General features: G+C 38.0%; 2 protein-coding genes across 7 annotated transcripts in view; one reads left to right on the top strand and one right to left on the bottom strand.

Annotated features, from left to right (window-relative positions):
• The window catches only part of RB195_025284 (uncharacterized protein), a gene marked incomplete at both ends in the record, with an annotated part of 33,438 nt that overhangs the window by 401 nt on the left and 8,626 nt on the right, over nt 1-24,411 (bottom strand). Inside the window, 15 exons of one of the 4 annotated variants that reach the window (XM_064213355.1) lie at nt 16-113; nt 6,084-6,170; nt 6,287-6,357; nt 8,761-8,906; nt 18,693-18,765; nt 20,781-20,852; nt 21,378-21,478; nt 21,658-21,792; nt 21,958-22,096; nt 22,193-22,373; nt 23,424-23,543; nt 23,606-23,701; nt 23,782-23,869; nt 23,922-24,039; nt 24,098-24,252. In XM_064213355.1, coding sequence (XP_064069235.1) covers nt 16-113; nt 6,084-6,170; nt 6,287-6,357; nt 8,761-8,906; nt 18,693-18,765; nt 20,781-20,852; nt 21,378-21,478; nt 21,658-21,792; nt 21,958-22,096; nt 22,193-22,373; nt 23,424-23,543; nt 23,606-23,701; nt 23,782-23,869; nt 23,922-24,039; nt 24,098-24,252 — 1,680 coding nt within the window. Of the gene's footprint in view, nt 1-15; nt 114-6,083; nt 6,171-6,286; nt 6,358-8,760; nt 8,907-18,692; nt 18,766-20,763; nt 20,853-21,377; nt 21,479-21,657; nt 21,793-21,957; nt 22,097-22,192; nt 22,374-23,423; nt 23,544-23,605; nt 23,702-23,781; nt 23,870-23,921; nt 24,040-24,097; nt 24,253-24,411 lie in introns of those variants that run through there. The other 3 variants (XM_064213354.1, XM_013435944.2, XM_013435942.2) reach the window with 3 other exon arrangements.
• RB195_025285 (uncharacterized protein) lies at nt 14,534-16,808 on the top strand (the record flags this gene model as incomplete). Of its 3 annotated transcripts, XM_064213356.1 has the most annotated exons (5): nt 14,534-14,769; nt 14,856-14,974; nt 15,040-15,118; nt 16,244-16,356; nt 16,480-16,808. In XM_064213356.1, 5 exons carry the CDS (start codon nt 14,534-14,536, stop codon nt 16,806-16,808), a joined length of 876 nt encoding a protein of 291 aa, XP_064069237.1. The 3 variants fall into 3 exon arrangements, with proteins under 3 accessions (XP_064069237.1, XP_064069239.1, XP_064069238.1); XM_064213357.1 differs by lacking the exons at nt 14,534-14,769; nt 14,856-14,974; nt 15,040-15,118 and adding an exon at nt 15,859-15,971; XM_064213358.1 differs by lacking the exons at nt 14,856-14,974; nt 15,040-15,118; nt 16,244-16,356; nt 16,480-16,808 and having other exon boundaries at nt 14,534-14,773.

Below are 24,411 nucleotides of genomic sequence, written 5' to 3'. Positions count from 1 at the left end.
TAAATGTGAGCATACTTAAGATCCTTCTTAGTATTTAATGATTGCATCTTCTCATGCGATTGTGTTCTTGATATAACGTTGGCGACGCCAAACTTCTCTGGATGTGCACGTACCTAAAATAGATCTATCTGAAAAGAATTTTTCACACCGATAAATATTTGAATAGCAAAAGAATTCCTAGTGAAACATGTATCGTTCAGAATGTTGTGAAAAATGATGCTCGTGCTTTACAAACAGTATAATCCTATTTCGACCAGATTAAAGATTTTGCTCACAATACGGAATAACAGATCACACTCATAAAAACTGCGCACTCAAAAACTCCAGGTAAAAGAGAACTTTTACTCTTTTGAAGTCTTCCTATAAACTACATATTCTTTTATGAGTGACACTTGACATTAAACAAGTGAAGGATATCTTCCAGACGGTGTGAATTCCAATTAAGATTGTTTCAGGATTTTAACTGAAAAAAAAACGCAGCTGAAACCTTTCTGAAGAAGCAGAACGAAGGCGTCAAAACAACAAACTACTAAAGATTTGTAAGTTAAAAATTATGTTTTATAAAATTTCGATGAACTTATCAAGATGGAGTTTCAGTTATAATGCTGGCCGCACCAAACTGTTTGCAACGAACAATGTATGAGCTACATGCATTAAAAGAAGACCGAGACCTCTATACCTTAAGTCTGCAGAAGTATGTACGCAAATAATTAACAGAGATTATCGAGAATTGACTCGTTTTTAAATGAAACATGTGAAAAAAATCATAATCTGAAGGCTGGGAATGAATTTTAAACCAAATTATGTAATTGTTGTATGCTGTATCCCACTGCAAATTTTGAAAAAAGTAAAATGCTAATGGTCTCAAAGAAACAAACTGTGCTCTTGAGAAGGTTTTCTAACTATATCCAGGACTACAATTTACTAGAAGTTAAGAGTCGTTAAAGTACCGAAAATATTAATATTATTAGTACCAAATTTAAATTATGGAAATATATTATATTTATTATTATATTATATTACATTATTATATTATTTTCAGAATGAAAAAGGAAATAATGAGGATAGCAGAAAAAAGATTTGTTTCTGTTTCTGCATCAATTTTTGATTGGTCCCAATCAATGTTTCGTATTTTGCTAACACGTATCCAAATCGAAGTCAGAAATTTTTCTAGTTAGCCAATTAAAATCTGTCTTTACTTCTATTTTATATCCCATAAAATCGTAATCCCATTTCATTTCACGTAAACATTTTCAGGAATAACTTAAGGACATTTTCAACAGGAATATATTAAGCAAATAAAACAATTGTTACCAAAAATACACAGGATTTGTTTTACTTAGACAAATAGAAATTTCGAGAATTTCAAGAATTAAAATGCGAAAGATAAGACGAAGTTGAATTTTTCGAATGTTCGGAATTCAACGAGTTTACGAAGAAGGTCAACGTAAAATAAAATTACCGAAGATTGATAATTCTAATACGTTTCTTTTGAATGAGAAGAATTTACATAGCATTTCAGCACCACTAAAATTCATTACACCAGCCCTCACATTTCCTACAGTCTCGATATTTGTTTTCTATCTTTTCCTCTTCCTTTTTTTTGTCTTTCTGTCTCTATAACTGCATTTTATCCAAATTAGATCACTTTTCATGAGGATGAGAGCTAAATTGAAGCCTGCATGGAAATGAGCATTATTGGATCTGAACTCACGATTTAATGAGGATAAAGATGCCAGGTAAGGGAAGGAGACTACTATAAAATCTTCTTTTCAAAAACTCTAATTAAATTTGATATCTGAGAGAATAATACTACTAGATGGACCCGTTAAGAAAAAAGTAGTACGTTTAAAAAAAAAAACTTCTAAAAGTCAAAAGGAGCACGGCGAATATATGCTGAACATACAGAAACCCGAACCTGAAGACATTTAATTTTCGAATAAAAAGAAAACAATAGTGGTGAACATAAGAAGAAGAACACCTGAGGAGTTTCGCGTTCGACTTATCGAATCAATCGATTCCGATAGCGTGCTCCATGCTTCACTATTTAAGAATACTATGATTTCACGACTCGTAGTTCGAGTCGTGAAATCATAGTATTCTTAAATAGTGAAGCATGGAGTCTTTTTGGGAATGTTCGAGTTTTTTTAGGGAAAGTTTCAACTATTCAACTACTCGAAAACCCTCGATTACTCGAATAATAACTCAATCAACTGTCAATCTCGTCATTCGGATGTTGGTTTAGTAGCAACATATTTCAGACAATGAGCCTACAGACAGCAGACAGCAGAGCAGACATGAAAGAGCCAGCATCACTGAGTTCTCAATTTCTTACACTTTTCCAAATAGATTACAATCAGAAGCTCACGCACAGGTAATTAGTTTTTCGAATAAAAAAGTAGAAAGAAAGTTCATTGGAGTGGTGGGATATCTATGAACTAGGTTAGCCAGAAAGTGGTGCAGCAAAAATTTTGAAAAATGTGGAGTTTTTCATAAATGAATCGAATATTCTATCAAGTACGAGAACTGTATGGATTGTTCTCGAAGATTTCCATACATGGGTATTTAAGGGGATGTGCATACGCGCGTACGGATCCGATTGTCCACCCGCCACTTTCGCCGTACTTCGCGTTGTTAGATTACCACTTGTTCTGGCTGCTGAAGGCTCACCTCGCAGGAAGTAAAGAGGAACATCGACAAATGCAATGACTCTAAAACATGGTTGACAAGTTTTTCGCTTTGCAGTCTCCTGAATTCTCGACAAAGGGCACCAGTGATTCGCCTGACAGAGTAGGGAAGGATATATGTAGATGTTCACAGCGAATATGTTACTAAAGCTGAGTAGTTTCGAATGGACTTTCAAAAAAACTTCTGAAAATTTCTTCGTGGTCACTCCTCAAAAACAATATATTCAACACCATGCTTGGGATACTACAATACAAAACTCGTCCTTGAATTAATAACAAGAATATAAGGAACCACTTTCATAACTTGAGGACATTAATGAATTGAAAGGAAAGAATGAAAGATGATCCTCTTTTCTGCAGTAAAGAGCGCTATAAAAACAAAACCCTAAGCATGCATTCATTTTCTAATAGATTTGCACATTCCTCCACTTGATTATCTTTTTCTCAAAGCAGACGAAAGTCCTAGAAAAGAATTTAGGATGGATGAGTAAAGATCCGATAAACTAGTATGATACACAATAGCTTGTTTGCATTTGTATTGTGGAAAGGACAGAAGAACAGCTGTGAATAGAAGGACGAGTATAGGAAGAGCCAGTATACTTAGGAATTACAGTAACTCATACAAAAGCGATCACACAGAAGTTATTTTCTCGGCGGGATCACATATTTGTATCTCAATTCGTTAGCGAGTTAAAGGATAAAAAGGATAAGGTTTCTGGCGTTAATCAATCCGCTTTGGATGCGCCCCCACGTTCACTTCAATTCAGAATCGTTTGAGGTTTACGAACGTGTTATTGGCCTATGCAGTGACTTGCTGTGGTTAGTCGATATGTCAAGTCGACTTAGGCTTGGTGAGCACTAGGGCGGATTCGAACCTCCGATCGATCGTGCAGGAAGCGGAACCTCTAACCGCTACACTACACCCGCCCGTTAGCGAGTTAGAACGTAGTAATTTTGTAATTTCTCGCAATTTTATACTTCTTGTTCATAGAATTTCTGGATGTCGTTCTTTCGCGGTGTGAATCAACCACTGACAAATGTGAGAAAATATTGAATTCATAAATGTGGCCTAAACACGTAGAAGTCTTTCAAATTCTCATTATTTACTTATACCTACCTGCGTGATTACGAAAAATTAAAAGAATATTTCCAAGTCCAATTCCTTTATTTAATCACTCAGAAATATCATGGTACAAAAAGAGCAATAAGAGAAACGTCACCATAGGTGTTTGAAATTTAGCCAGAATAGAGTGGAAAGGAAAATGTCATTATAAAATGTTATATCGAAAAGATAAAACGGTGAAGAACGTACATCTGTGACGGTTTGTGTCCATACACACTTTATTGTGGCACTCTAACACGATTTGATGTACTGTCCCTCAAATAGAGTGAAAAAGGATTTTTTTACAACAATACTACATAATCCCGAGGTGTTTCGCCGTTCTCACATGTTGTTTCCTAAGTTCACGAAGTTGACGTTCAGAAGATGTCTTTCCTTCTTGCCACTGTCTTTGTGTGCATCTCCTCCACATTCGTTTGTCATATCTTCACATCTATTCAACAGTTTCAAGTTTACTCGAAAACTTTATTTAATATATTATACTCTCTTTTTGGTGCACATTAAAAAGCTAAGAGAAATGTAAGAAAAAAAAAACTAAGTAAATGCAAGAAAAGAATGGAAGCAAGATTTCTAATTATTGTTGTTTAATGTTAGTTTAGTAGAATGTTGTATATATCCCTATATTTTCTCTTCTTCAAATTACTGCGCTAATGTTCGCCATTTATAATTAAGTTTTTGAAAGAAATCAATGCTCGCATTAATTCAGATCCCTCCATTTCCTTCATTTTGTGAAAATTCTTCTAGTATCCTCTGCATGCATTCTGTCGAAACATGTTGAGGCGGCAGTAAATGTGTAAATGTGAACAACGTTCCTATTAACACATGAGAAATTCTTTAATGTTATGGAAATCTTATGTTTTTTGCTGTCATCATAGGAAAAATGATGAAACAAAATACCTGATCATATCCTTCGTACTTTCTTTCTCTCTCTCTCTCTCTCTCTTTATCTCTCTTCTTAAAGAATTCCTGTTTGATAGGTAAAACCCAATACAAAACTTAAATTATTAAAAATAAGCAGAAATATATATATATATCAAACATCTGCTGAAATTCTATGAAGAAAATCTCGTAAATGTTTCTTCAATAGTTTAAAATTTAAAAATAGTAAAAAACGTATCTTTGGAGAAAAATGACCTAATTGAGGAGAAATAATTGTACTATAAACATTTTCTTTTCAGATTAGCTATACGTTAATCTTGAATTTCTAAAATATAGATTTAAAAGCATTTTGTGCTGCTAGACATTTTTTTGTGTCTTACACAGTTAGGAAAATGTAGAAGTCTGCTGATTTTTTTCAAAACGAAATTTATTGTCATGAAACAGGCCACCTGTATTGATGCTTTTCCATTGAATTTTCTGCCTCAACCACAAAACATCACCTGTTTTTGCAAAGCAAGGCACTGGCTTTGCCCTCTGAGCCCACCACTCTGAGTTCTCATGATCAACAAAAAAATTGTTTTCCAATTATTAGATCTTCCTTATTTCAAATTTGCCGTTGGGCAGATTCAAAGTATCGGATGGCTGTTTAAATGCGCGAGGGAAGAGGTTTGTTAGAAACTGTAATGTTGCTCTCAGAAAACACTTTTGATAGTTAACTTCAAGAAATTTGTTTTAAATAAGTTGAGTTCTGTTAGAGAAAGGTTAATGAGTTCCCTCCATACATCTAACGTCGATGAAATGAATTCTCGTGAGGCGGATTTCAAAACTTGTGTCGGCGTCAAATGTTGCTTTACCAGATAATTTCACTAGCAAAGTGCTTTACGAGGTTTCCTCTTATGGGTTTGAGGAGTTGTCTCCTTGGCTAAACTGATACCTCTAATGTTCCTGAGAAAATGGATAAATCCAAGAATCAAGGATGAATCAGGGAAGAAAAAAGACAAAAGGATTGAGAGAAATTCATTCTTGATTCTTGAGTTTATCCATTTTGTTTTGTGTTTTCGTTTTTTGGCGCTTGGAAACAACGTCTCGAAAGCTACATACCTGCTTATGGGAATAATTGGGACGTCCAAAATTCGTCGAAAATGTGAGCCACTGCTCTCGGATGTGGTCTATGGTTTTTGGTATCAAGCGTCAAAAGAAGTGCTAGTTATCTTCCGTACTTGACTACAAAAAAAGAAAAAAAGAAAAAAAGATTGAGAGAAATTCACAGGTTCTCTTCCAAGTTTCATAAGCAAGTGAAAGACAAGCAATGGAGAGTTTGCGAAACATTTTTTTGCATGCATAAAAACGTTTCGCTTTTCGCTTCCTTTAGTTTCAGCTTTTAGCAGTAAACCCACAACGTGTCCACGAAATGCGGCCTGGATTTTGGTAGCTGCTTCATCTAAAGGACTAGCACAACGAGGAGCGTGCGTGTCATTGTTGTACTGAAAAGAAACTACGTTATACTCAATTAAAGGGATAACATGGAAAATTTTAATTAGTGGTCTCCTAGCAACTGAGTGAAAGGGGAATAGCTCTACAGACAACTCAACCAGCTTACTTTTCTTTGCAGATCTGTACGGAACATTTCGTATGCAACGGGATCGCAGATGATGTCAGTGTTAGGATTGTCTGCAAAAAAGAGATTGTTATGAGCTGTACTTAAGTGTTATAGAAATTTCTCCCTTACAACAGAAATGATGTTCTACACAGAATTAACTCAACATTTGCCATTTTCAAATGCAACTGGCTCAAAACGACCTGACTCGCAGTGTAAATGCGCAACCAGTCGCGATCGCGATTGTTACTTTCCGTCACACCGCTGAACTGTGGTCTGCACATCTCACCGCAGTTGTAACACTGGTCATGTCGTTTCGATCCGAGCATACGGCATGCCCTACCTTTCAAACTCCAATTTTTTTAAATATAAAAAAGTACGTAGCAAACCTAATAGATAAAAACAGGAAGTGTTGGTCTCGTATTTTACCATTATCACACAAAATCCCGAAAAATACGTGATCAGTACAACTACAGAACAAGCAAAAAAAAAAAAGGATATAAAAGGTGGTATAATATTCATCACTTAAAAGTAGTGTTCAAGGGAATTTTTCATGTTTCTTTCTCATCAGTAGTAATTAAGGCTAGGAACATAGTATCAGAACAAGATCGCGAAACATTCTCTACAAATCCAGGAATCCGAGGTTCAGAAGCACCAAAGGTTACCGATTCTCAACTGTTCAACTCTTTGCGCGGAATGAGGTCTCAGAAAGTGGGTTTCACTATTCATAAAGGTGCAAAGAGTCATCAAATGATATAACTACTATTTCACTTCAAAGGACTTCAATTTGTTTAGCCTATGTGTGTAAAACTTTTCCAAATTTTGATTTGAAGGTCTCTGATGCTTTTTACGCCAATGATTCCTGGATTTTCGTTTAGAAGGTTCCATATTTTTGCTCTAATACCTGTATATGACGTATATAATCCCACCTACTACTAGAACGAAATTAACATTCAATATGTTCGAATCAATTACGTATCGCATGAACATTATGAATGTATAACTATCACTTTACTTTCCAAACAATATATTCATGTCAAAAATCATGTATCCTTGGGACGCGATAATCTCAGATTCAGCTTTGCTAATATGTAGTCACAGACAATTTTTTTCAAGAAGTATTTTAGTGGTAGATTTTAAAAGTTTTAATTTTACTCAATGAACAGAGCTCGCTCACTCGAATCTATTGATGCCTGAATTTTGTAATAGAGATCAATTTCTGGCGTGTTGTGAAGAAAAGACGAAAAATTAATGACCTCACTGTACTATCCTTAACAACAGAAATAGTAAACGAACGGTTTATGCGGGACTTTGGTGAAAAACGCGAAGTTTAATCCGAATAGTGTCCCTGAATTTGCAAGTGCGTGAATGAAATGCACTAATCTGCAAGTAATTTACATTATTTATGGACTATGCGAAGCGAGTGAGAAAGGTGCGATCCTTTGCATTCACTGCCAGTAGCCGCAAAGCCGATAAGTGACGTATATATGCACATGTCACTACATGCATGTAAGTATTCGTTTATTATTTTCAACGACAATATCGTCAGTGAATTATCACTACCAAAGTATCACGAATTCAATGAAAACACGAAGCCGAAAAAACAGGCTTTCTCTAACATATTTGATAGCTTACATCCTCATTTTCTTCAGGATCGAGATCAAAACAAAATCAAAGTCCAAAAAAATCCCACTGCTTTCCTCCTCACAAAAATGAGAATGGCATTTCATTTTTTACACTAGTGTCGCCCCTTTAAAAGATTTTCGAATGTTTGTTTAATTGATTTTGTATGATATTTTGAATACGTATAGATAATGAAATTTCCCATATTATACATAGAAATAAGTAAATTAATTTTTTTATCGATAAGTTGCAACAAACACAGAATAATGATCGCGATTAAAGCAAATACTGTTCTACTGCTTTTTGCATGGAAATATGCGTATTAGTTGCTATTTTTATTAGCTCAACGGCGTGAAGTATCATACAGATTCCGTGAAATTCCGGTGGTATCAACGGTAAGAAATTTATTGTAGATATGGAAATTAATAAGATTTTACGCCACATACAAATTCATGAAAACTCTGCTCAATGAATATAAAGGCGATTTTTTACGATCAAGTCAGATGTCCTTTTTTGTACAGAAAATTTGCCTTGAATCTCATAAGAAGCATTTTTTATTAATAGTATGCTATCGTGAGTTTTCTGGTAGAAAACGAAAGAAACTAGAAAAAGAAACAGAGCATTTGCTAGGAAGAAGACAACATAACAAATCATGAAGCTCTTCTTTTCGAGGATTCATTTCGATATGGAGAACAAACGCTCTGAAGAGAAGGATTATTGTCAGAAAGTAAGGAATAACTACAGTATTAGCAATACTACAAAGTTTTATTTTAGTTAAGGTAAAATAATAACTGAGTCGATCCTGAGAAATACAAGTAAACCTAGATTCGAGGATAACAATAGAAAAGGCTTACTTTTTCTATGATTTTGCAATTCGTCGAAAAACAGTTGAGCGAATCGGATTACGTCTTCAGGTTGCGATCGCAGTGTTTCTCTTGCCAACGCCTCCAACAACGGGCGTAAACCATCCGGAACTTTATATCGAAAACGTACATCCATTCTAAAAATTCATAAATTGCAAATACTGACAAATATCCCAGGGAGACAGTGAATTCTCCGCCGATTCATGTAGAGAAATGCATAGAGGGTAATTCAAAGAAGTGTGTTTGCAAACGCTGCAACTCATTAAAGGAAGGCAGAAACACAGAGAGAAAAGCAAAACATAAAATATTATATTATTTTATTATATACTTAAATATTGGTTTCATATTGCAAGGAAACCCAAAGAAAGCTCTCAACTACGCAATAGGAATGTGATAAGTAAGTCAATGCGCTTCTAACTCGATGAAGTGCCTTGTGCTGAAGATGAGTGAAAACGTCGAGATACGAATACGAGCGGAATCACGCGGCGAAACTAGTACAAGTTAAAATTACTAGTTTCTCAATCCAACACACATACTTATTTGCGTATCAAAGTAATGGTCGCAAGAGAAAAGACCTAAACACCACCACACAACTTTTATATAGTATTGAATCGGTTATTGATGTTCCTGTATTAAGAAAACATTGTCCTTTACACCAACAAGTTACTTCTTCTTTTCCACAAGCGGATAATTTGATGTTAACGAGCCTGTACTCGTAAGTTTACTGAGCACATGTCAAGTGATGCCCAGGGGGACACAATTTACATAATTTTATTTTATGCATCTCTGCTACTTTCGGCTGTCGTATTTATACTAAAAATCATTTAAAAAATGACGCCAACCGATATGTTTCATAGCGCTGCTGTCAGATAGCATTGTACTGTATTTCATGCAAAAATTTGCCGTCTAAAGAAGCAAAAACGATTGATAATAGTCTAGAAAATATTCAAATCTGTTTCAAATCTTTCTCTTACAAAATTAGGGTTTCAAAAATAGCATTAAAGTAATCATTTATCAAACGAAAACTTGGAATTATTGAAAAATCTTAAAATTTTGAAATTATTAAAAATTTAATTGTTAAAATTTTGTCGCGAAATAGAAATGAGATAAGAAATGAGAAGAAAAATAGCAACGTAATGAAAAATTACTTCGGCGAGAACGGTTTTTCGACCATTACTTCAAATACTTCATATGATTACCTTGAATACCAATAAATATAATCACAGGCGCTCACTGATTTAACACTCTGTCTATTCTCAGAGTCCAAATATGGAGCAGATCAATGTAAAAAATCAGTATCAAGTTGCGTGAATATCAAAGTCGCTGTAAGCCGTAACATCTTAAGAACATCGTGACCGCACAGAACGTGTCGCATTTCAAGTTGTGTAGGTGCTTACCTACTTATTTTATACATATGTGAGAATTGAATTGTGTGAAAATAAAAAAAGTGCTACAATATGCTACGCCAAACTGAATCATCTGCTATCAAAAAGATGAATGCAGTAAGAGACGAGTGTGGCAAAATTAGTACTTGTATAAACAAAGTGTTTAAAGCGTCTAGCATTGAAAAATCCGCTTGGGATGCGCCCCCACGTTCACTTGAATTCAGAATCGTTTGAAGTTTACGAACATATAACACAATGACTTGGAGTGGCTAGCCAATGTGTAAGGTCAGTGTTTTTATGGTCCAGAGACGTCTGTCTGGCTATCGACCCCGGAGTAATGAAAGACTTGGTTGGCTCAAGGAGGAAATCGAACTTCCGATGGATCGTGCAGACAACGACTGCACTACACCCGCTCAACTTCCATAAATAACGCCCAATAATGAGAATGCGCAATACGATAGCGCACAGTTCTGTTGCTTTACCTCACGAATTAAAATGAGATTACAACGTCATATATGTGTTAGTTTTTTTTGCTTTTATCTCACAGAATATCTAATTTCAGGCTGAAACCAAGCGTAACCTCTCACAACTAAGTAACAAAATATGTGTCTGAGTAGTGACGGGCGAACATTATTGATATGTCTCCGTGTGCGACTTTCGATAAACCTCGGCATGTTAGTGCTTCAATAATTGTTTTCTTTAGTAGAGCCGTGCACCGTGGTTGTTATAATCCTCTATTCGTGGCTAACGTTTCGGCAAAATCGCCTTCTTCAGAGCCTGAAAGGGGTGAAATCGAACGTGACTAATCCGATCAAACGCCTTATCCGCCCAACAAAGAAAGTCCTACGTTAACCGTTGGGCCTCATAGCTAATAGTAGAAGATAACGTCGTACCTTAGGATCAGCTGACTGTCCTGCCACTGCTAGATACCTGTTGTGAAGTGACTAGCGCAATCAAATATCAGCCTTAAATAAGGCGCGAGTTCCCGCGTAATAGAGAGGCATTCCTCCTTGCGATTCATATTTGGACTCTTGGAGTGGATCCAAAAAGATCCAACAACTTGGAACTTGAAGAATCTGTCGCCATCGTGGAGATAGTGGATCTGGAGCTATTCAGGTTTTTTTCTTGTAGTGTAGTAAAGTTGATAAGCATCACCGACCTGTTCTCAATTTTCCACTCTTAATACGGTTTTTAACTTTAACATATACATATGTATTAAGGATTAGTTTTGGTTGATTATGATGAATACAGTTAATTTTTCAAAATGAGTGAAGAGTTTTTTTGCAAGATCTTTTTTTTCTGTCTTCTACTTCTCCTACAACCTTACACACTTTATGCAGCATGCTCTCCGTGTTTGTCTACGCATAGCTGTGAAAACGCTTATATATTGTTGTTTGCTACGAAATTGATCAGTCTTAAATATGTATGACAGCTTATGGGAGAATAGTCTATTCGAAAGCAAAGAAATCGTTGAGAGTTTTCAGAAATCAAAGTTAAATCTGATCAATTCTAGTGAAAGAGACTGACATAAAGATGTTTCTCTGTGATATCGAGTCAGTAGATGTCGAAATGCATGGAATGAGCGATTAAGTTGAAATGATAAGGTAGAAGCAGACATTAATTATATAAATAACCAGCGTGAGTGATAAGGAAAAAATCGAAAAATGTAGGAACAACTGATCTTAGTTCTAACTGGCGGAATTTGTAGGCAGAAATATTTCTACTCATATTGTAAACCGGCTGTATTAGAAGTATTTTTAATTACGTTTCTTGGCAGAAAACATTCAGACTGATACAATGTGAAACTCGGACAGCTACTCTGGTATGTAATCTCCATATCGTGGCTCTTCCGTGGTGATAGACTTTAAAAAAACCTCTTTTCACTTATTAGTAAACTACTCAAAATGAATAATTAGTAGAAGCGACCAAAAAAAGGGGCTTTGATAAATCATTAATGAGCTATGAATGATTAGAGGACATCCAGAACGGCGAATTCAACGGATGCACCCAAATGTAACTATGGTTGCAAGCTCTATCAACTTGAGATAGGAATCAGCAGTGGCTGTGCAATAGATTTCTTGAGTTCCACTCGACACAAGTAAAATCAAACACAGTCTTTGATTACACACTTGCTCTGCGACATTTTTTTTTACTTTGAAAAAATTTCACTCAGATATATATGTACGACGGCATGAGGTTATTCTCATTTTTCCAATATACTTTCGTTTAATGCAATGCACCAGAATCTATCAAGTCCTTGATTCTCAAAGATATCAAATAGAGAATTTCCACATAACTCCACATCTCCCTATTTTTGTAGGGAGAACTGGAGCTCTGTTTACGATTTGAAATGGCTCTGTTCAGAGGCCTGGCTTAGAAGGGTGGAGTTTTCTTTCAATTTTTAAGAAATGGCTTTTTAAATGCATCGTGCATCACTGATGTAGCAAATAGTCTGCGATTGCAATCGATGAGTTATTTAAATAGTTTTTCACAACGGTAGCGCAACACGTGCTTCACTGCATGGTCCCTACTTTCGCCAGATCCTTTCCCAGACGATTATCATCAATGTGTTTATCGGAAAGAGTGATACCGTTTAAAATAATCGCACGGGAAAACTCAGCCGCGACTGTGGTAAGGGGTTCCGCTGCGATTGCACGGTAGTTGGTCCAAAACCGCCCTACTGCCAATCAAACCTTTCATCCATCCGCAGTCGATAAATTGGTACCAGACTTGTCTGGAAGGATAAACACGCTGACTTCACAGGTCGGTTAGCCCCCGCAAGTCACTGCATAGCCTTGTTACAAAACCCCAAGAGATTCTGAATTGAACTCGAGCACGTTGGCACATCCCAAGCGGATTTATTAAGGCCAGACAATTCACTTTTTGCAGTTTACCACCCACCGGAAAGAGGAGATGTAAATGGAAAGAAATGTGGACTTTTCAAGAATATAAAGAAGCTACACGAAATTTTCTCGCACCGTACGTTTAAATCTCTTCCTAGCACGTATTTTTGGTGATGGACACTTTAAAATAAGCGGTTCCATCACGTTCACGAAATTTGAATGGTAAAATACGCTCTAAACCTTCCACTTTTCCGGCTTTCATTATCGACACTGCCCAATGCTGTTTTTGACCAATTTTGGAATAAGCCACAATATTAGTCACTAATATTGTGGCTTATTCCGGAAGTAGTTGGTCATAGCCGGCATGTAAGGGTCTGAAAAATTGGATTTATTTTTAAAAAATTTGAAAAATCGTTCTATGCATTTGATAACACATGGTCATCCATAATGCGGCTAACTAGAGGCTGGATTAATAGTATACGCTACAGAGAGACAATTTTTCATGGTTTTTTGGAAACAGAAAGATACGAGTCCGTCCACGACACTTCGTTACGAATGCGTTCATACAATAGCAACAAATTGTTTACTATCGTATTACCATAATCTAGTGTTGGCAGAAAAATGACGATTGCAGTTAATTGTGAATCCGTCTATTCTCTCAGTCATTGCAAACTCATATACAATAGAGATGTCAAAGGAAAAAAGCCACAGATAAATCTAATGTTCATCCAGAGTCGGGTGAATGGCAGCTTTCGTTTTGACGTCCGGCCCTTTTTATGTTTATTACGTTGACAAATCTTCTGGAAAACGACGACGAAATGCGTCGGTCATAACGAAACGACTATTTGCACAGTCTCAGAGAGCAGCAAGAGTACTTCTCAGCTCGAAGAAAAAAGATGATCTTGGGGGGAAAAGATACTGCAGGGTCAACTACTAGGATACAGCCTAAAATTTCGCGTAATGTGACAAGATAGAATTTCCTCTAAATCCTCGAAAAGCAGCAACAATTTGAAAACGTATTGGCGTATAGAGAAGCGACAAACCTTTACGTCTTCACAAAATGTATACAATAGGAGTGATTGGTATAGAGATAAAATCTAGCAACTGCCGATTTCCTCGGAACATTGGATAATAGTATCTCGTAATATCTGGTTCCATAATCGACAAAAGAGATGAAAGTATCGGTTGTTTTTATTATATGATAATATTTACACTCTGTATGTCAAAGTCAAAGACAGAGAAAATATGAGAGGAAAAGAAAGTACTTTGCAGAATATATAAAGTCAAAAGGATCTATATTCTTGCCCAATACCATATGAAAAGTGACTAGCAATGAATACCGACACCACAAATTCCTCCAACGCTCGAACCATGGTGGCCATATTTACAGGATACGTGGGCATCACGACGAAAGTGGGGTTTTGAATTCCGGTGGACGCGTGCGGACGGCTGCGTCCGAATGTGATAGAGAGGGTGGGGCTGAAGTAATCGTCATTCCGGCTATTTCGTCAGCTCACGTTAAATCGCGTGAGCATCATGCCCGAAGAAGGAGATGAGTTTATTCACGAAGCATCTACGGAATTCGTCCAAATATCCCGCGAAGAGCTTGAAGAAATATGGGCACAGGCCAGCAGGAGCTTAGTACCAGCAGCGACCAGTCTACAATCGACGGTTCCATCATCATCGTCGAAACCGATCTTCACTAAGCCTGGCGTTGCCAGGAAATTCGAATTCAATTTAAGCGTCCTTAATATTTTGACTCCTCTGATGGAGTGAGCTCCAGAGGACTTCGACATAAGGAGCAACCTTGGCCGAGTTATCACATTATTGACACAAAGGAATGAACTATTGACCATAGCCGACTATTGACTGATCCAAAAGTATTCGTTTTCTACGGCCGGCACGCGAGAGCGGAAAGCATGCAAACTACTAATCCTATTCTGGCAGCTTTCTTAAGAGAAAAGAAAAAGAAGGAAGGTATGTGTTCTATGGGAAGTTCATTAGAGTATAGAATGTTTCTGTTACACTATGGATCTGCTCAGATAAGAAACCTGCAGTCCCACGCACAGCAGCGTCGAAGACTAGGACGCACCCGTACATGCCTCCTAGTCAGCCTTTTCGGTACGGAGCGGCGTGGGCACCCGCTTCTCCAGGTACCCAGCCGTTTCTTGCACAAAAGCCTAGTCAATACGGTCTCATGGGGAGGCAAAATCCACAGCAGCAAGGATACTAGGGACGTCCAAGGCTCAACTGTTACCACTGTGGCCGCTTCGGCCATTTCGCGAGGGACTGCAAAGGATCTCCAAAACAGTGAAAATGAGTTCATAGTTGGTCGTATTCACGAGAAATACCAATTTTGGATGTCTTTGCATGTTTCTTCCTTCATTCGCGAAGTGATTCTGAACAGTTATTACCCCAGATGTATTGAAACTCCCAAGCTAATGTGGGTGAGAGAGAATTCCTCATCAGCATATGAGAATTATAAGTTCGTTGATGACGAAATTGAAAAGCTGTTAGCGTCGGGCGCCATTCTCGAGGTAGACCTTGAACTCAGAAGTTCCATAAGAGTTAATCCACTTTCGGTTGCTAAAGGGAAGAAATTGCGTTTGATTCTAGATCTCTCAGCGCTAATAGAAGCCTAGAAAAGAATAACATCAAATTCGAAGACTCAGTGAAGGTTCTCCCTTTGTTACCTAGGGAAGACTCAGTGAAGTGTTACTCTCTTTATAGCAAATTTCGATCTCAAATCAGGTTACCATCACGTAAAGATTCACCCCCAATGGACTACGTATCTGGGTTTCAAATGGAGGGAGAGATACTTTACCTTTCTTTTATTATCTTTTGGTCTATCGACTGCGCCAATGGTGTTTACAAAACTAATGAGACCTTTGTTAGCCAAATGGCGAATGGCAAATGGGATAAGTATTGCCGTCCACCTTGACGACGGTCTAATTTGGGCAGAGTCTGCACACAGGTACAAAGAGTGCGTCCAGGTCGTCAGAGAAGACCTTGGTAATGTCGGCTTCCTAGTGGCCAAAGAAAAGTGTACCTGTATCCCACTCCAGAAGTTGAATTGGTTAGGTCATATAATAGATTTGAAATAGTTCTCTTTGAATCTTTCACAGGAAAGAACATTGAAATGTCGTAAATTGGCCTCTGGGCTTTTGTTCAAACGTGGTCCCTCCATGTTAGATCGAATGAAATGGCAAGGAACATTGGCTTCAATGCATTTGGTTATTCTTTTAGAGAAGAAAAGTGCGTGGAAAGCAGTGGTCACTGCTATCGTAAGGAATTACAACTAGGGACAGCCTCGATGTATACATGGGCGTTAAATCAAGCAGAAAGAGATGAGATCATAGGTTGATTATGCTTTGATAAAGAAGTCCAAGGTATTTCATTGACTTCTAAGAGAAAACTACTCAGTGCTATTAGGGGATTTTCTGACGCTTCTAAATTGGGAGTGGGTTCAGTTTTTTATTTAGACAACCATGACAAGATGTCCTCTTCAATTAATCTCCCACAAGAATTATCCGGCTCATCCAGTTCGGCTAGAGAACTCTTTGATATATTATCAGGGCTACAAGCTTTTTTGGGTTACCGCTTCAGCGAGGAAGTTGTCTGGCACTGCGACAGCCAGGCAGCCATCGCTATACTAAAGAAGGGCGGCAGGGAACCTGAGCTTCAACCTCTTGCCCAACACATTTGGAAACTTTCCGATAATTTACATGTGAAGATAGAATTCGTATGGATTTCACAAGAATTCAACACAGAGGCTGATGAAGCCTCTAATGAGATTGATTTAGATGACTGATGTATAAGAGATGAGATTTTTGAAGAACTGCAAAGAGTACGGGGGAAGTGTATAGTGGACATGTTCACTAGTACAACTAGTAGAAAATGCGGAAGATTCGTTTCCAGAGACGAAAACCATGCAGCGGGGGCTCATAATGCTTTCTTGCCACAGGCGCAAATATGGTGGATCACTTCTCTAGGCTGGTGGGTTCCTCCTCCTTTTCTTATCGCTCAAACTCGGTTATTTGTCAAAGCAAATAAGAGTAAAGGTATATTAGGGATTCCAATGTTCTTTCCTTTGTTAAGAGACGGTAATAATTGGATTCCTCAGATTAAACGGTTGTTATATTTCCCGCAAGTTTCAGTTTCAAAAGAGGACTCCCCCTTCATTTTCATTCGGAAAAGAATCGCTTAATTTCGATTCCGCTTTTGCTTTGATATCTTTCTGACCCCCTCTCGGGTTTTACCTTTCCGCTCGTCCAGTGGAAAAAAACGGAGGTTTTGCCGTAACATCGTGGAGGCAAAAGTGGGGTTTTGAATTCCGGTGAACGCGTGTGGATGGCCGCGTCCGCGTGTGGTAGAGTGGGCTGAGATAGCCGTCATTCCGGCTATTTCGTCAGCTCAAGTCCCTCCCACCCATCCCAAGTACTAATTTATGTTTCTATATCAGTACAAGAACTAAGAACAGGCTGTAAATAAATACCCATGAGAATTCGTATAAGAACAAGCATAAAAAGTAATCTTCCACTTCAAAGAGTGGTGATTTTGATGATTAGTAGTGCACAGCTCTCTTTTTACGTATTCTTTGAAAATTGCGCGTGAAATGAGATAGGGGAAAATTTCGAGAATAAATGTTTTAGTGGCTGCTATTTTTAGGAGATAGCAACTTCAGGCCTGGCTTCTGCAGGCCCGCTAGTGGTCCACTTCTGCAAGCCCAAACAACTATCGTCAACAATTTAGATGTTTTTTTTTTTCTCTCAGTGTCATATTGAGTGCGCTTCACGACACTTTTCGACAAAGGAATCGGGAAGGTGATATGTATAGTCGGGTCAAAACGACATGAATCACGAGTGTAGTTGCGGTGCATTTGCGTACGCGCTTGAAACGGCGCGGTGGAGGCAGCATTGGAACCGAGCTGGGACCGTCGCAAACTGCAGCGATGGGTGATGCCAGCAGGGATTTCACCACGCTCCTAACCGCTACGCTCCACCGCACCGCCTCGAGAGACTCGAGAGACGCAATTCTTGTCGTTTTGACCCTACTATATGTGAGTGGAATGGTGAAACTATGGAACAATAACGTTATCAAGGAATGAAATGACTCAGACTCGTTAACTCACTTAAAGGCATCACCCCACGAATCTGAGGTGGTACGGATTTCAGGTGGAGTATTCGTATACGGGATAGTAGATTTTGGAGAGGGGGTGATTTCGTTCATTTCTTCCTAATTGCCGTAAAAAACGGCCCGGAAGATACGGCTTCAGGCGTTCTGACGCACTATTTTGTACAGGGAGTTCGACTGGAGCGCGCCAGTCGTGTCCACGCGCCGCATCTTCCGGCGGCAATTAAGAATAAACGGAATCACCCCCCCTCTCCATAGTCTCCCATCCCGTGTACGAATACTCCACCTGAAATCTGCACCACCTCAGATTCGTGGGGTGATGCCTTTAAGTTCTATAGTAAACAAAAGAAAACAAAAAGTAACCTTAGACAATAAGTTGAATGAAAAGGAGACGACGACGAAAAAATGCAGAATTGAGCAACAATGACGGCAGATGCTCACCTTCTTTTCATGTCGCGCATTAAAACAAACGATGAGAACCTCCAGCATAGACTGTTCGTTTATTAACCCAGTATGGAACAAACGAATAAACCTATGCTAGAGGGGAAGTGTTGTAACTTACGAGATGTTAATACGATCTACTGGAGGACATTCGCCCTTTTCATCTTCAACTCCTTCAAGGTTTTTGTTTGCTCCTGCATACTAGTTCTTCATTAAATCGAATCCTTAAGAACATATTCATATCGCAGTTGTGGTTTTCATGATCAGATACAGAAGAATGATCGTTTAAATTTGGCTGAGATGAGAGGAGAAAAAACATTGAGTGCATGCTTAATCAAGATGTAACCAGTGAAGCTGAAACGAATGCCCGCAGCATGCATGTTCTACATGTGTGTTGTGTGTTCGGAGCGATCGATAAAGTGTTGCACAACTAACTGAATCCTACTTTAAAAAAGCGTAGAAATTGAGGAGAGGTGAGCTGAACCGTGACTGTATCGTGACGAAATGGATGGCATTGATTTCTCACTCTTTTCAGTATATAGTTATTGTTCGAAGAACATCCCCCATGGTAACCATGTTATGTCGCAATTAAATAAAATTTATTAAACTTTTGATGTCGAACTATCCAAGATTATCTCTGAAAAGAGTTAAGCCATTGGAGAGCGAAGAAAAAATTGAGGAAGCCGCATTGCAATATAATATAATATAACATAATACAATATATACAATATTGCATATATATATATATATATATATATATATATATATATATATATATATATATATATATATATATGTATATGTATATATATATATATATATATATATATATATATATATATGTATATATATATATGCAAAGCAAGAGCACGAAGATACTAGCAAAAGCAGTTGACAAGTCAAGAGGCGGCGGGAAAATACAGTATCGGTTCAAGTTCTTACTAGCTCGGAATTGTTTCACCATGTGAACAGGAATGCACGGAAATGGTTGACAAAAGGTTGTTTGGCTCTCAAATAGATGATGGTAACACTGAATGAGCGCGAGATGTAAATGTAAGCAGCTGGCAGCAAACGAACACAGGGGAACGAGGGGATCCACAACCAAATCGATCACACTCAACTCGATTATGTTGTAAAGATCGCAAAGAAGCCGATATCGGTTGCGTCAACAAGTGACCGTTATTCATTGTCTTGGAAAACAAAACACCATTCCATAGAATGATAGCCTACACATCAACTAGTACATAACACTCAACTTCTTTTTCATAGTGGAAAGAAGACGACCACCTCCTCAGGGAACCATTTCTTTCGACACGAACTGATTCGATGGTTCGACAACTGGGTGCACGATTGGATTGGGTCGCTGTTGGTAAGTCCGCGGAGTAAGAAACTCTTCACAACAATACCTACTTGCCCAAAGCAGCTCAGTTGGGAAGCACATAAATTAATACTACGATAATTGCTCGCGTTAGCATTGATCGGTTTAATGAGAAATTCCGCTTCGCACACTCAGAAATAAACAACGTCAAGTCCGGGCATCAGGAAGTGTGTTATTTCATTTGAAATCATGAAAACTAAGATAATGTTAATCCTTACGCAATAGTACAAAGTAATGTTCACTGCATACAGCTATATGAAAGGCACCATATACACAATTAATTAATTATGACAGTGTTAATTAAGACTAAGCTTATGAGAAAGGCGGCACGATTCAGAGATCAGCGAATAGTGACGACTTATAATTTTGTGCTCCATGCGACAAAAAGAAGGACACCCTTGAGGGTAGCGAACTAAGACGCAATGGAAGATATTGCTTGTGGAGCACAAAAAAAGTGCGCATAGAAGTGATTGAAGCCGAGAAAAAAGAACAGGAACTGAAAGAAGGAGATGTCAAAACAAAGCCACCCGAGTGAACCATGAGCATGAAAATATCATAATTAATAATGTGTTGCTATATATAAGTAACAAATGTAACGGAAATAGACTTTAAGAAAAGAAAAAAAAAGAGCAATTCGGACTAGACAGGGACGGACATCACACAACCCGCATGAGCACGTTTTGGAGATTGCTCCAAAAGTAAACACACTAACGAGGATCTTGAAAGTCGCAAAGGACGGATGGACGGAAGTCGCAAGGGCGCGCAGTTCGTTCATCGAGCCAACAGAGTCGATGCAACAGCGTCTGCTTTCCGCTTAGACTATAATCTCACGTATTACACGACGTCCACTCTCTTCTTCTACTTCCGACACACTATTATCATCCACGTGACTGCTCATCGCACCTACAAATGCAGTACAATGATATTAACCACTGAAAAAATAAGCATAGTATCTAATATGATCATCCTAATATAAGATATAAGTATTCGACATGCTTATTTCTTTGGAAACGAGTGGATCTATCTTGACCAGTTTTTCGATCACAGAAAATTCCTGAGAACGTTAGTTGTGTGGACTGTCTAGAAATATCAGGAGAACTGGTAGAGAGGAAATCGAAAAGTAAATATCTATGAATCTCTTAGGATTGAAATCTGCCTTTCCTTTGCAGCCTTTTTCTAAAATCGTACTAACAAAACATCTATAGTCAGTATTATGTTGTGAATAAGACTTTGATCTTGAGTTTCTCTAAGCAATATTTACAGAAAGTCCAGCTTTGGACGAAGCTCTTGCAGCTGGATTTAGATAAGCTAGATTAGCACTAGTTCTCGAAAAATGAAAATATTTTGTTAGGAAGGCACAACTGGTTCAGTTTATGGGTGACAACCTGTTACATTTATCAAAAATAAACGTTGACAATCATTGTAAACCTTGGAATAATCCGAGATTTGTTGACTCGTTAATGTACTGGTCACTGTTTAGATCGTATTGCTCGTTTGTCCAGTTTTCTACAGCTGTTTCGTCACTAGAACTGAAATACATTAGAGAATTCAATAAAAAAAAATTTATTAATGTTCATTCAGCATTCATTCATTGAAGGTGAGACCACAAAGTTTCATTACCGGAAATCTTCAAAAATCTACAAATCTCGTATGAGTGAGAATGGGCAAGAAATTGACGATTCTGTTAAATGGAAAAATTTAAAAGTACCTGGAATAGTTATGTGCAGATAATGATGGCTTCAATTTGCTGGATTCCAAAGTAAACACACCACTGTCGGCTTGCGAACCGTGTACGACCGTGTTTTTTATCTCCGAATGGGGCATTGCAGGTGTTACAGGAGTTCTGTTAAAAGTCTATTGAGTTCTATTAATAGAGAAGTAATTAATAGAGAAGTCTATTAACAGAAGTGACGCTATTAGAGCGTAATAATTAATACAAAAAAAACATTTGTTGCAAATTCACCACTTGTACACTATTCACTGGCCATAAAGTTGTTATTCTACTCACCCTTTCTCCATATTTTTTGTATGGGTTCGAAGGCGACAACAGAAGACCAGTACCACACATACAAGAGTGACAAGCAAGGCCAAAACAACTGTCGGAATTATCATTGCCAGTCTCCATGGTTTCCCGGTTGAACTTGCTTCTGAAACTTACATCGAATTCCAAAACATCATTCCATTGAACACGATTTGCCACATCCAGTGTAGTCGTGACCAACAACAGAGAATTCCCAACTAACCAAGAATCGGCGACAATTTTGAGCATCGAAGAACATGCTCACGAGAGCAGAAACGAGCTCGGAATAAAGTTCCACCAGGCAAAAACGTGATATCCTGGTTCGAGGCGGAACAGCCAGCGGACCGCCAGGTGTCGCCGGAAGAAACGTACAGAAGTGTACAGTCGTCTGAGGGTGCACGCGGCTAAAATAACTACTCAAATCAATCTTGCAGTGATTCAATGAATATTTGAAATTGTTTAATTTTTCATGAAGACTCTTCCCATGAGTAAAGAATTAGACATCTTTGTGAGAATTCCATCATTTTTCGAAGATAGCCTAATGTGGAAGCGATAGAATCGGCTACAAGGTAGAGAGGAAGTGAAATAGTAGAATTACATGTTACATGTTACAAGCTAACGGGTGGGTGTAGCGCAGTCGGTTAGAGGTCCGCTTTAGCCGCAGGGTCGACGGTTCGAAGTCGCCCCAGTGCAAACCAAGTCTTTCATCCTTCCAGGGTCGACAAATTAGTACCAGACTTGTCTGCGAGGATAAAAACACTGACTTGATCATCGGCTGACCCCCCATAAGTCATTGTATAGGCCAACACACGTCCTAAAACCTCAATGATTATATGAACTGCGGTAAAAACGTGTTGGTACATCTTAAGTGGACTAATACGCCAGCATATATATATATATATATATATATATATATATATATATATATATATATATATATATATATATATATATATGTATATATAACATATACAGAGTCAAAACGACATGAAGCGCAGTGCAGTTGAGTTGTTGCGCATAAGCTGTTGCGCTCGGAGTGGTGCGGAGAAGCGCAGCTATTAGAATCGAATGAGGACCCCTGTTACCACAGTTGATTGCAGCAGTTTGCGATAGTCCCACCTCGACGTCAACTGCCATCTCTACCACGCCCCTTCGAGCGCAGCCGTCTACGAAACTGCACCTTACTTCATGTCGTTTTGATCCGACTATATCTGCAGCAAATTTACATGGAATTAGTCGATAAAAAAAAAGAGAACCAAGGAGAGAGGACATATTTCCGAAAACATGTTTACTTAATATTTTTTACGAGCAAAATGTTACAGATGCTAATATAGGGTGATTATGGAAACCAATATTCAAAAATACGACTAGGCAAATATTAAAACTAGTGGTTCACACGAAAGATGTACTTTATAAATTTATTGAACACAAAAAAGCGATCAGTTGGAACTAACCTCAACCACAATAGACTTTTGCATCGGATCAAAACTTAGTGCTGACGGTGCGAGCATATTAGGATCCTCGCTGACATCATTTGTAGTTGCAATAACCAGCTGTGAAAAGTCAGAAAATCCCTAAAATGTTTTATCATCAGCTGACACATTTTTAGAGGTAAACTGCTGCAAATATTTTGAACCTTCTTATTTTTCGAACGAAGTCGAAAGTAGTACGATGATAGTGGATTAAGGTCGGTTAGGTTATAACTTAAGAACCGTATCGCAGTGCCGTCATCCTGAAGAAAAGTTATAAAGCATTGCGATCTATTGGAATGATCGAATCGAGAACCAGGACTAGCAATTCAATCCACCTCACCATAATTTGTTCTACTCTGGAAGTGTTTCGTACTTCAACGGTTGAAACATCTTCCTTTCCAAAGCTTTCGATAAAAGGATTCAAACTTCTGAACAATATAACGTTGTAAAAAGATTTAAAGTTTAAATCATCAAGCAAACCTGAACTCCACTACAAACGACTGGTCAAATCCTCCATCAAACGCAGGCACCCATCCTATGTACAATGATTTAGGTGTTGCTGATATTTTTTTGAGATTAGTTGGGACATGTGGAGTTCCTAAAAGATAATTCAAAACTACCACTAAACATCTCCACTCACATTTTTGTGATTTTACCTGTTGGTGTTAGTTTTATCATCACTTCGGCTTTGCCGATACCATTTGCTATTCGACACATGTAACTTCCATAGTCACTTTCCACAGTGTCGGAAATTTGCAGAATATGTTCGTATTCGTCAAGATTATGCCGCCGGACCAATTGGAAGGAGTATCTTAAAATTGAGAGTTCACAAGCAATTACCGAAATAGAGGAGTATATACGCTACGGCTATATCAGAATTTTGATAACAAGAAATTAGAGTTACAGAGGAAGCTACCTACGCCGTAGTGGTCCACGAAAAATGCAACATTTTTTGTAGTTGTATTGAATA

The sequence above is a fragment of the Necator americanus genome, chromosome X (assembly GCF_031761385.1).
Source record: "Necator americanus strain Aroian chromosome X, whole genome shotgun sequence".
Classification (NCBI taxonomy): domain Eukaryota; kingdom Metazoa; phylum Nematoda; class Chromadorea; order Rhabditida; family Ancylostomatidae; genus Necator; species Necator americanus.
This window is presented reverse-complemented; position numbering and strand designations above follow the sequence as displayed.